Genomic DNA, 12,593 nt, shown 5'->3' on the forward strand with positions numbered 1-12,593 from the left:
AAACTCAGGTACTACTGATTCCAGGGCCAGTGCTCTATTTGCTGTGCCACCTAGCCTCCCCCTTCCTACATTTTTAAGTGAAGGAATACAAGATGCTTGTATGAAAGGTTGAACATTAGCTCCAGTTGGTATAGTTACTATTTGGTCTCAATGACATGTATGTATCTCAAGACTGTAATGCGATGATGGTCTAACAACCATAGCAGTTTTTCTACCTCTGCTTATGTGATGTATGCACAAATACAAACATACACATATACCTATATACTTATGTAAAACATTCATTATAATATGGTAATGTTCTTTCCCCTACCATTTTTTCCATATTCCCATGGAATAAAAGGGCACATGGTAAGCACATAAGAAGAAAAAAAGCAGATGCATAAGGAACTTTTATTTCAACATAAAATCAGAGAACAAGAAAAGACTTATAACTTTGTTTTATAGTTTTCTCTCTAAACAATATCAATTCAAACTGTCACCAATTCTTTGGAGTCAGCTTTTAATACTTGGTAAAATGCATTGAAGAAATAACTACAACTTACACACATATCTGACAGATCTTACATACTAAATTGGAGTATTAAAATTAGCTTTTTTTCATCTTAGAAGAAGAATAAACCTCAAACTGATTCTAATGCTCATGGTTGAAAATTCAGGAAAAAAGGCGATATTTGAAAGCACAATACAACATAAAATTATTTTAGACCCCCAAACGGCCTTTGATTATAAAGTATAAACAGTCATGAAACTCCAATCATTCCTTACTCAATAATATCACAAAAGAATACTATCTTATCTACTCATTAGAAAATATGATATTAAAGTTATAGATATTCTAAATGCCTAGGAAATACCATTTAAATATCTTAAATTGTAGACAAGAAAATTGAGAAGGCTGACCACTAATCTTATGTAAATGACCATTCTTTCAGAAATGCCATCTCTCCCCCTTAAATGCTCAGGTAAAAATTTAGGGAAAGATTTTTTTTTTCTGCCACTGCTCATAATACTGAAAATGAATGTCTACAGCTCAGCACACCATGACTAAATTTACAAAACCACATAAAACTTTTGGCAAGCAAACCTATGTACAGGTGGTCTACCTGTTGCCAAAAGATCTCTTAGTCTTTGTGATATGTTGCCTACACACTGAATGACTGACTTAATTTTTCCACTTTTCAGCTCAGTTTTTAGAGTAGTGTAAACATAGCCGCAGTGAGCATTATCACTTTTACTTGTTGTAAAAATAAAGGATTAATAGTAAGATGGTGCCTCTAAGTCAAAAGTAGAGCAGGTCGTGGCTCTCTATATATTTACATTGGTTGAAATTGCCATTTTTAGCATCACAAAGAAATTAAGTTGCCAACTCCCCAATCTGTTTTTTAAACTTATGAAGAATATGTATTTACAATTAAATAAGAAAACTTCCATCTTTCTTGAATGCAGAATATTATATTGGAACATGCAAATTATATACCTATGTTTTGAGAACTGTGAATCTGCTATCTCTGTACAATTGCTAGATAGAATCCCTTTTTGTTTGATTCTTTAATTTGACTAAAGGCTCTTTAGGAATGTTGGTGTCTGGTTCACCTTTTGTTTTAAAGAAAAATGATCAATTATGCTTTGTCTGAATATACTTTCTCTCATCTGGTTTTCTTAGCTGATTGCAAGCATCCTTCTCTTCCTGGCCATCATCGCCAAGAAGAGCAGTTGCTAGCCCTAAACCTATTGTCTGATCTTCCTCAGGGCACAGAGTCTCAGAAACATCTTGGGAAATTATATGAACTCCATCACCAGCAGCCAACATAGTATAGGAAGCATTCTCAGAACTGCTAATCCATGCTCGACTTCTTCCAGGCAAAGTCAAGTCCAGGGGCTTTTCACACAAATCTACTTCTCTTCTGAAGAGTAGAGAAGTAGCTAATACTGAGGAACTAAAGAAATCCTCTGTCTGAATGGCTTTCTCTTTTGTACCTGAATGTTTTCTGATTTTCTCAAAGCATTTTAAAGTATTCTGAAAAAGGCTATGGTTCTCTGAAACTGTTGGCAAATTATCTGGAGAATGGTTGGGTTGATCACCCAGTTCCCTACTTCCACTCTTGGCCCGTTTAGGAGCAGGTGAGGATAACGAACTGCTGGGACTATCAGAAATATGCCTTGATATTAAAGAACTCTGACTTAAAAAAATGTCTTGACTCTGATCAAAACTACTGCATATTTCTTCAGAACTTGACTTCACCATTAAGGACTCCCTTTGCTCTAACAGGCTTCCTGCATAGAATTCCTCTTCTGAATTATAAGTTTTTAATCCCAGGGTAACAGGGCTAGATGACAAAAGAGGCTGTAGATTATTTTGACACCTGTTTTTTTTGCCTCCTAGTGCCTGTCTGACAGAGATTCCTTTATATGGTTTCCTACGCTTCTTGAAACCAGTTAGGATGTTATCTTCAAAATAGCATAAGGCAGAATGAATACCTTTATGTTTATACAAGGCTTCACCATGATCATGAGCTCTAGAAATGCCAGCTACCTGTTCATCATCACTCTCATCTAAATAGGGATTTCTTGATGGGAGAGCATTTAATTGCTGACAGAGTGGTCTAGCCTTGTTTTTATTCCTCTTTGGCAGTTTGGGGCTTTTATAAATACCTTTGACCAATACCTGGCCTAGATTACTGCTCTTTTGAAGTGCTTTTTTCCCCTTTGTTTTCTTTTCCAATATAGACAAAGACAGAGATGAAAGAGAGAAAGCTGGATTCTGATAACCATCATTTTTGGTTGGTTTGATACATTCCTTACCACTTTTTATATCATTGCCAAGATTTTTGCTTTTAGAATTTTTAGTCTTCTTAAAAGCTGAAGCACTTGAAATGTTTGAAGGGTTCTTCAATAGACTGTGGCTCTCTAAACCTGGCATGTCTTCTCTGTCTTGACACAATTGCATAGTCTGACTGTTCCCAGGAGGCTTCCATTCTTTCTGTTTTCTAGCTTTTTCTTTTATTTGGTAATACACTTTACTGAAGTTTTCCTTGTTGTCATCAGAGTTTTCAAAGTGGCCAAGAAGCTTTGCTTCTTCATCTGATTCTGAAGGAATGCACTTGAAATAATATAAAAGAAGAGGTTAGGTTTAATTCACTTATTGGATAAAATGTGCATTAAGTATCTAAAATACATGCATAATTTAGGTCCTAGGTACTATGGTCACTGCCCTCAAGGAGCTCAAAATCTTATTGGGAAGACCAGAGTCAATCAATCAATCAACAAGCAATTAAATATATTGAGCTGGTACTAAATAAGATATATCAGATAATGAAGTTATTAAAGAATATAAACAAGGGCATGATACTAGACACAAATCAAAAACCTATGTGATTATTAACAGTGCTATTCAAAAGTAAATGTATAACATTACTAGTACATTATAAAGAGCATGATATAAAGAATGAATTCTATGATGGCAGAAGAATATATCATTCTCTTCTACAAGGAAAACACTTCTTCTTCCCCATGTAAATTGGTGGACAGTTGAGTCCTTGTGTAGACTAGGCAAAACTTACCCCCCCCATTTCCTTTCCTCTCCTCTATCCCCGTTTCTCCCAAACCAGGGAATAGCTGGAGGGGTTGGGGAAGCTATGTAAATACATTAGGATAAAGAAATCACAATGATGCAGAAATGAACAGATGCAACAAAAAGTTACATAAGTCACACAACTGAGAAAGGCTATCATGTGGGGTGGCTAAGTGGCGCAGTGGATAGAGCACCGGCCCTGGAGTCAGGAGTACCTGAGTTCAAATCTAGCCTCAGACACTTAATAATTACCTAGCTGTGTGGCCTTGGCCAAGCCACTTAACCCCATTGCCTTGCAAAAAAGAAGGCTATCATGCATCTTCTTCATTAAATCTCAAAAGGAATAAGTATGGCTAGATGCTGGCTGGCGAGGTAATCTTAACTAATTACATCAGTTCAGGAAGGCAATTATTACTGAGGGGCAATCATGGACATACTTTAATTAAAAAAAAACACTCACTGAAAAACAAAGACTTATCTGCAGTCAGGCTCTTGGAGTCAGTTTGCATTCCTTAGAACCTGCCTCTTCAAGTCAAGGTATCAAGAGCAATGCCTCATCTCTTTTCCCAGAGTGCATACAGGAAGGGAAGTAGGAAGCTCAGTTCAATTGAAGCCATTATGAGGGTACCCAGGATAGGCTAGTTTTTATCTTATCTGAAAGTGTAGGGGCAGCTATGTGGCACAGTGGCTAGAGCACTGCCCTGGAGTCAGGAGTACCTGAGTTCAAATCCAACCTAAGACAATAATTACCTAGCTGTGTGACCTTGGGCAAGCCACTTAACCCCATTGCCTTGCAAAAAAAAATCTAAAAAAAAAGTGTAGTTTGGTAACAGTGTCCAACTCTATTCCACCTATCACTTTTGAGGAAGTAAATTACCTTATACATAGTCACCAGACAAAAACATGTTGTCAGTCCAATTTTTAAATACGCTGAAAAAAATTTTCCAAAATAAAACTTAATCATTAATCAGATTTTTTAGTCAATTGAATAGTTTCAAAGGTAGATGAAACTTCATTTCGAAAAGAAGCGACATATTTAGCTAAGAATATAGCAAGCTACCAATAGTTAAATTTTTTATAGTCATATAAAATGACTAAGTCATGTCCAAATAAACGTACAAACAATAGTTCTTTTCTTAATATAGTAATTGGCTGGACAAACTTGTTTTCAGAATAGCCCCCACCAGATTAGAGGTAGAAACCACTCTTCATATTCATAGAGTGATTTATGGTTTTTGAAATGCTTTCACATACTAAGCTGACAAGGGCAGTAATTATGAAAATGTGTTAAATATGGAGCTGAATGCAGTTAGACTATAAATTTAGTGAAATCTGACTGGCACATACAGTAGTACTTGAAAAATGACTCCTTTGCATGTCACATTATGTAAGACAAAGCAAGGTGATGGAAAAATACCAGACAGTGTGATTGATTTAAGACCCACTTGTCAAAATGTTTCAATTAAAACTGAATAAAAGTGATCAAATAATAACTGTAAGATAAGCTAAACACATTAGTCGTTTGAAGTAAACTTCTATCACCTTAAACAGGTAATGTACAGGACTTGTTCAAGTGCCTAATCATAATAATAGCAATAATAATAACTAACATTTACATAGATTTGAAGAGCTCTTTATATTATATTGAGAAAAATTCATTTTATTTCATCTTCATAACAACCTGTAAGGTAATATATTGATGAAATATATAATATTTATAAATTTTTATAAAATAGATTATTAGCCCTATTATTATCATCATCCCTATTCTATGATCACATAGCTGGTAACTGTCTAAGGTTCAATTTTAGCTCAGGTCCACTGTAAACCATCTAGCTACACTTGCAAGTTATAGGAATTTAAGTCTAGAGAAAGTCCTTGAGTCCAATCCCCTTTTTAAGACATCAAGGACCATGAGGTTAAAGTAAAGCTAGATGATAATAATAGAGGTGATAATATATTTTACAAAAATTTATCAATATAAATTTGCCCACGGTCACAGAGTTAGGAAACTGCAGAGTGAGAATTAGAATCCATATTCTCTGTCTCCAGTCATTCATGTTTTCTTGAATTCAGGTCCTAAGGTCTAAAGGTCTACACCCACCTCTCCTCATCTGCCTCCATTCCCATAACTTGAGAATTCCTTAAATACACCCAACTGTTTCCTTGACCCTGCTTATCCCTGATCCTCTAAAGGTGGTTAGAGGCAACCAAAATTCAAGGCTAGAATGGCCTCATCTAGTCACAAAATCCTTTACTTAAAGGGAATTCAGTGAAGCTCTCCCAGTAAAATTTATCAAAATGCATATTTAAATATCAACTGTGGGTGGTTCCAAATAACCAACATTTTTCAGATTCAATGTATTCTAAATCTAACAAACCTCTAAATCAGTGATGCCAAGCTCAAATAGAACCAGTTGCCTATAAACCCCATAATGACTTAGAAAACCACAGATTGGGGCAGTTTGGTGGTGCAGTGGATAGAGTGCTGGTCCTGGAGTCAGGAGGACTAGAGTTCAAATCTGACCTCAAATGCTTAATTGCCCAGTTGGGTAACCTTGGACCCCACTGTCTTGAATAAATAAATTTTTTTTAAAAAAGAAAAGCACAAATTAACATGATCTATGTTGCAACATTGTATTTTAATTTATTTTGATAAATAATTCCCAGTTAGATTTCAATCTGATTTTAGCCACACTATGGAGTTTTGTAGGCAAATGGCATGGTGCATTGGACATTTTTGTTCTAAAAAGTTAAACTGAGTAAGGACCTTTCAGTCACATTACATTTAAAGTGTTGTACAACAACTAAAGATAAAATAGTCCCTGCCTTCAAGAAACACACTCTCGATAGAGAAAAATAAATGTTTAGCTTCCTCATTTTCAGTGTTGGCAAACCAAGATTTAGAAGAGTAAAGTGATATGCCCAAGATTTGCAAGGGTGATTAGTGACTGCTGAGAATTAGAAGCCTAATCTCCTGACTCCAGATCAATCTCCTAGGATTCTTTCCTACTATTCCAATTTTTCTCAAATTCTTACCTGGAACCTCTGAAAATATTTCTGTTAGTTAAGGTAATTGAAGAAGAGAGATATAAACAGGGAGTTAGCAGGATCAGGAAAACTTCATATCTAAAGGCAGGTCAGTGAGGACAACTAGGAACAATATTGGATGGGATTGTTTACCTTGAAAGATTCTTAACAAAAACTTTCTTTTTCCCTTAATTAAGTTGTCAATATTTTGGCTAGATTTTTCTGTTCACCCCATTTTTGCTTTAAAATTTTGCTAGTTTGTAAACAATTTTATGATCAGGTCAAAAAGAGGTTTGTTTTTTTAATTGTGCTTATACAGAGAGCATCAGGATCATTTTTAGAAGCAGAAGAGACCTAAAGATTACTTATAAAACTCCCCTATTTTACAAATGACGAAATTGAAGCAGAAAGGTTAAATGACTGTTCACTATGGCTCCCTTTTTATGAATTGATTTATTCCACTATAAAACATACTCCAAGCTCAAAAGTAAGGACTGATTTTTTTTTGCTTCTTTATGTATCTTTAATGCTTAGTACAGGTTCCTGGCTTACAGTAAGCATTTATTGTTTATTTATTTGATTTGAAAAGTCCTAGATTTTAATTTTGCTTTGAATCTAAGTAGCTTGACTCAAACCCAGGGCAAATGACTCCCCATCTTGTGCTTTTTCTACTCTCCAATCTGTCCTATGCTACTCTATTGATTCTGGAACCAGGAGGATTGACCCAAACTCCAGATACAGCTCTCATCATTTTGATGGCATCCTTTCAGTCACAATTTTGACTCTGCTGGGCTCAGGATTGACTAAACACTCATATGACCCACATAGGCAAAGGGAAAAAAAGATGGAGAGGTTTCTTGTAGGCATTTGTCTGCCATTAGATCTTTTTTTCCTAAAAGAAATAGACATAGTGGTTCCAGGGAAGAATGTGAGAAAAAAGTGGTCCATTGGAAAGAGGCCAGAATTCCTGGGACGGGAAAGAAAAATGTTAGTTTTGTTGTTTGTCTATCTGTTTTCTGTAGCAGGACTAGGAATATCTGGTCTAATGCTGATCCCCAGAAATAAGGCACAAGTTCAGTTGTATTCAAGTCTGGCAGGCTTCCAGTTCAACAGCTACAATTGAAGAAGCCGGGGAGCTAGTATATGTGATCCTTCATCAAATCACAAAAAGGCATCTAGCTGCTGAAGCTGGGGCAGACCCACATCCTGCCCAAGATGACAGAAAAATTGCCTTTATTAGTCTTTTCACTTCAAGATAAAGTAACCAAAATAGGTTAATCTTGTGGTTTGAACTTAGAAGTAGGTATGCTGTGGTTTCAAGGAAAACACTCCATTCCCTCATCTTACCTCACCCCACTCGTGACTTGTAATGGCAATCCTGCATTCCAGAGGGGGCTGAATTATATGATCTCAGACTATTAGTTTGGATGACTTCCCAAAAGGCTCAGCCCAAAGTCTATCTTCTGTGAAGGCCTTTCCCAATACTCCCAGACAGAACAGCACCTCCCTTTCACTCTGTCTTCTCTCTTCTCCGCATCTAGCATATATAGCTATCCTATCTATATATCAGTCTGTCTGATTGCTCAATCCTATCTCTATCTGATTATTTGTCTGCCTGTCTTTACATACATATACACATATATAAGTATGGTCACGCTTGTACTGTGTGTTTATCCTCCTTGAGAATAGGAAATGCATTTTGTATCTTTGAAATGCTTGGCATGGTGCTTTTTGCTGTTGTTTTTCAGAGGTTTCAGTCACATCTGACCCTTCCTTTAGGGTTAAATGTCAAAGACATTAGAATGGTTTGCTATTTCCTTCCCCAGCTCATTTTACAGATGAGGAAACTGAGACAAACAGGGTGAAATGATTTGCCCAGGATCACACAGCTAGGAAGTGTCTGAGACCAGATTTGAATTCAGGAAGATGAGTCTTCCTCACTCCAGGTTGTTTGGCCTGTAGTGAAAGAAATTAATAAATGATTGCTGATGAACAATAGATTGCTCCCTTCTGTCCTAAAAAAAAAAATTACAAAAAACCTCCTTCCCCATTGCAAGTCTAAAATCTCTGAGAAGGAAAAAAGCTTTTCATTCCAAAAATAGAGTTAAAGTTTTAAAATGCAGGTCTCCTTAAGAATATGAAGGAACTTGAGAAGCCATCTATCCCAAACTGTCTCTAGGCTTCAGTTTTCACATTTGTAAAATGAAAGGGTTGGATTATATGATCACTATGTTTCCTTCTAACTGAAATTTCTTTGATTCTAGGAGATGTTTGCTGAATTGACCAAGGTTTTGACACTCATCCTGAGGAAAAAACAGAGCTGGATACTGTTTTGGGAAAGGAAAACCAATTTTGTCCCCTACTAAAATGGGACTAGCTCTGAAACTGTGCCAAAGCTACCTTCTCAGTGGCATCTACTCACTTCTCTCCAGAGTACATCATATCTAAAAAAATTAGAGAAGGTAAAAAGCTCTCGCCTAGCACTCGTTATTGCATATCTGTTGAACTAAATATAATCTTCATAGCACAACCAAAAAATTACCAGCAGTTCATCCACAAGATGCTAGATTTTGAACATTAATCTGTTTTTCATCTGAGCATCCATGCAAACTATCATTAAACATCTTCTGACTCCTACTCTCATACATTAACATTAAAGTTAACATTAAATATTTTCTACTAAAAAGACAAGAATAGTACATAAGCAGGTCTGGCTGAAAGTCAGGAAGACAAATGAAAATCCTTTCTCTATATTTAATGGCTATGTAGCTATGGGCTAGTTATCAGGACATTGCATGTTCTAATGCCCCAAGGAACTTATAACAGAAAGTAACCAACTGTATAGCAGGTGGGATCTTACATACTCAACTCAAGACTGCCATAAACCAATGAAGATCAAAAACGGAGGCAGGGAACCTCCTACATATAAAGTTGTCACAATGTGCATGTTCCTTCTCAGCTTAATGATAGAATGTTCAAGTTATTCATAGAGCATCTTAAACCAAATATCACATTTTGAGAAAAGTGATTAGCAGAAATGAGCCCAGAATTACTTCATGAGATGATAGCTCCAGCTAAGAAGGGTCATAAGAGGCTAGCTACTCCAGGCCCTTCACTATATAGATAAGGAAACTGAGGCCCAGGGAGGTTATTATGTACTTTATCCAGGGTCCTACAAGAAGAAACTGATGTCACACAGTGAGTTTAATGAGAGCCAGTGTAAGACCTCAGGCTAGAGCTAACTTTTTAAGACTGCAAATCTGACAACAATTGAAAATTGATCACTTCAGGTGCTTTGAAAACTGGATCCCTAAACTATCCTTCACAACTTCTCTAATCAGCTTTCAGAATTCTCTTCCTCTACTTCCCCATTCTGTCGTGTATTGAAGAGATCTGAATATTCCTGGCCTCCCCAGCTAGACAGGGGGCTCTGCGGGGCAGGAAATGCGGTGCTCCCCAATCCTGGACAGCTCCTTCAGTATCTCACACACAGTAAATGATGAGGGAGAGGATGAAGGACTGAGTATAGGAAAGTCCATTCATTCTATGGAATCTGCCTAACTCCCAGAGACTTCAGTCTCAGTGGGTGAGGCTGCTCCTTTCCTTCCCCCCCAAAGGAAGACCTAATCTTGTCTCCTTCCAACTGAGCCCGCAGGTTTTCCACAATGAAGGGTCCCTTCTCACCCTCTCTCCTGAGCCCTCTTCATCGACTCCCGGAGAGGAGAGGCAGGGGCAGCAGGTCAGCTTTCTCTTGGGTTTCCGGTTCCTCTGAGCCATGGCACAGGGCGAGGGGGGTGGGCGTCCAGTAGCGGTTCCCTGATGAGACAACAAGACCCAGCTAGTACTTAGCAGACGGCCCCCGGGTGCCCCTCACTCCCAGCCGGGTTCGTTTCCCCCTCCTGCTGACGCCGTCCTGACCTCCTGCTGTCGGGCTGTGTGGCCAGTAGGACTCGGGGCTCCCAGGATCGGGCTTCCCACCCGGCGGTCCTTGTGACCCCGGCGGCCCCAAGGTCGGGCGGTGTGGCCTAGGGCTCCTTCCCTCTGGCCCTCCCCGGGCTCCCAGCCCTGCAGAGCACCTTTAGGGGCACTGCCCAGCGGCCTAGCGGGGGCTCGCGTCCGGGCTGCGGAGCCCCAGCAGGAGCTCGGAGGGGAGGCCTCCGCCAAGGCTGGTGGGGGTGGTGGGGGCGGCCCGAGGTGCCCTGTCCTGCGCTGCCCGGCTCGGCTCCTTCCCCCTTCGAGGCCAGGCCGGGCGGACGGAGCCAGGGAGAGAGGACTGGACCGGCTGGCTCGAGAGCAAGCAGGGCTCTCCACGGAGGAAGCAACGGGGCGCGCGGGGCCCCCTGCGACTTTTGAAAGGCGCTGGGGTGGCGGCTGGGGTGGGGGTAGCGCGGACCCTGGGGCGGCGGCTGGGGGAGCGCGGACCCTGGGGCGGCGGCTGGGGGAGCGCGGACCCTGGGGCGGCGGCTGGAGGGGCGCGGACCCTGGGGCGGCGCGGAACCCTGGGGCGGCGGCTGGAGGGGGCGCCCGCGGACCCTGGAGCGGCAGCTGGAGAGGCACGGGTCCCTGGGGCGGCGGCTGGAAGGGGCGCGGACCCCTGGAGCGGCGCGGACCCCTGGAGCGGCGCGGACCCCTGGGGCGGCGGCTGGTGGGAGCGCGGGTCCCTGGGCCCCGGTCTGGCTCGCCGTGGTCCACCCGCTCCCACCGAACCCTGGGCTGCCACCTCCCCGGCCCAACCACCATCAATGCTTAGGAAACTAAACCAGAGCCAGACCCTCCGCAGGGCGCGTTTGCGGCTTGTCTTACTGGGGAAGGGGAGATTGGAGGGAGAGGGGTGGAGATCTCCCTCCTCCCCCAAGGGGCAACGCCAAGATCTCCACCCGGGCAGGGTCCGCAGGCCCAGGCAGTCCCCACGGGGAACGACCTCTAGCCAAGAGCCCTTCTTAGAATCCAGAGAGAGGAAGTCCAACTTGCCCCACGGAGGAATTCCTTCACCAACAGACCCTATCAGTGAGAATGTCCAAGAGACAAGATAGAGCTATTTGCCCAGGGTCACACAACTAGTAAATGTTTGTGACTGCATTTGAACCCAGTTCTTCCCAGCTTCAGGAGTAGCACTCTATCTACTGGGTCAGCCAGCGTGAAGAAAAATCTTATACTTAGAGGCTCTATCTTTGAATGTGTATTCATCACAACACTTAGCACATTCTGCATCCTTAGGGACAAGGACAGAAAAGAAAAAAAAATAAGATTAATTTACTAAACTTTAAACAGGGTTCTATAATTTGGAACCAAAAAGACTGATTTAGACCACAGCAATGTAAGTTAAAATAAAGTTGAATTCTCAGTCATTGAAAATTCAATAATGGTTTCCTATGTGGTCACCATTTCAGATCTTTTTGCTTACATTTTGTCATTGTTTCAGGGAAAGTGTTGATTTCTGGCTAGATGGTAAAGAGGAGTAGGAAAGGAAAGGAAATACTTTCAGAAATGAATGTAATCAAATAAAATTTTAAGAAGAAATGAATGTGATATAAAAACAAAAAGCATCAAAGAAATGTTTTTTTTAAGGGTTGAAGTGTATGTGACCTTTAATATAAGGCTTACATGTCCAAGATTCCCTCTAAAAACTTTGCTGGGGCATGTTAGACCCACTGAGGCTAGAAAATCAAAGGTGCAAGTTTATACCATGGAGCTTAGGATCTCACCAGATGGCAGGACTGATATCTTTTGGAGTCAGAGAATAAGGGGGCTGGAAATAATAATACCTTAGATTGTTGTGACACCTTCCTTCTTGAGAACTCAACCCATTTTCATAGATAGTATCTAGTTGTATTCTCACACTCTGTGAAAAAGAAATATAATTATCCTTCATTTATGTAGGCAAGGAGACAAAGGTTAGGTAGTTTTCCCACAATCCTAAAATCCCACGGATTTCTTTCCATTATACCACAATCTGAAGGATGATCAGACCTATAACTACTTCTTCAAT

The 12,593-nt window shown here is 40.3% G+C and overlaps 1 protein-coding gene across 1 annotated transcript; it reads right to left on the reverse strand.

Annotated features, from left to right (window-relative positions):
• Positions 1-411: 411 nt before the first annotated feature.
• Positions 412-11,344, reverse strand: LOC141519338 (uncharacterized). Its single transcript, XM_074231611.1, has 3 exons — positions 10,523-11,344; positions 10,289-10,420; positions 412-3,103 (listed from the first exon to the last, which is right to left on the reverse strand). The coding sequence occupies exons 1-3, from the start codon at positions 11,342-11,344 to the stop codon at positions 1,619-1,621; spliced, it is 2,439 nt and encodes an 812-aa protein (XP_074087712.1). The 3' UTR covers positions 412-1,618.
• Positions 11,345-12,593: the final 1,249 nt, after the last annotated feature.

Source organism: Macrotis lagotis, chromosome 3, assembly GCF_037893015.1.
Source record: "Macrotis lagotis isolate mMagLag1 chromosome 3, bilby.v1.9.chrom.fasta, whole genome shotgun sequence".
NCBI classification, from domain to species: domain Eukaryota; kingdom Metazoa; phylum Chordata; class Mammalia; order Peramelemorphia; family Peramelidae; genus Macrotis; species Macrotis lagotis.

What these genes read in the sequence shown, in the direction of transcription:
- LOC141519338 (XM_074231611.1), bottom strand. Translation starts at nt 11,344, where the DNA reads ATGGTGGTTGGGCCGGGGAGGTGGCAGCCCAGGGTTCGGTGGGAGCGG. An exon ending in ACACAGCCCGACAGCAGGAG is followed by an intron (nt 10,421 to 10,522) that starts GTCAGGACGGCG and finishes TTGTCTCATCAG; the next exon opens with GGAACCGCTACTGGACGCCC. An exon ending in AAGAGGGCTCAGGAGAGAGG is followed by an intron (nt 3,104 to 10,288) that starts GTGAGAAGGGAC and finishes TATTATTTCAAG; the next exon opens with TGCATTCCTTCAGAATCAGA.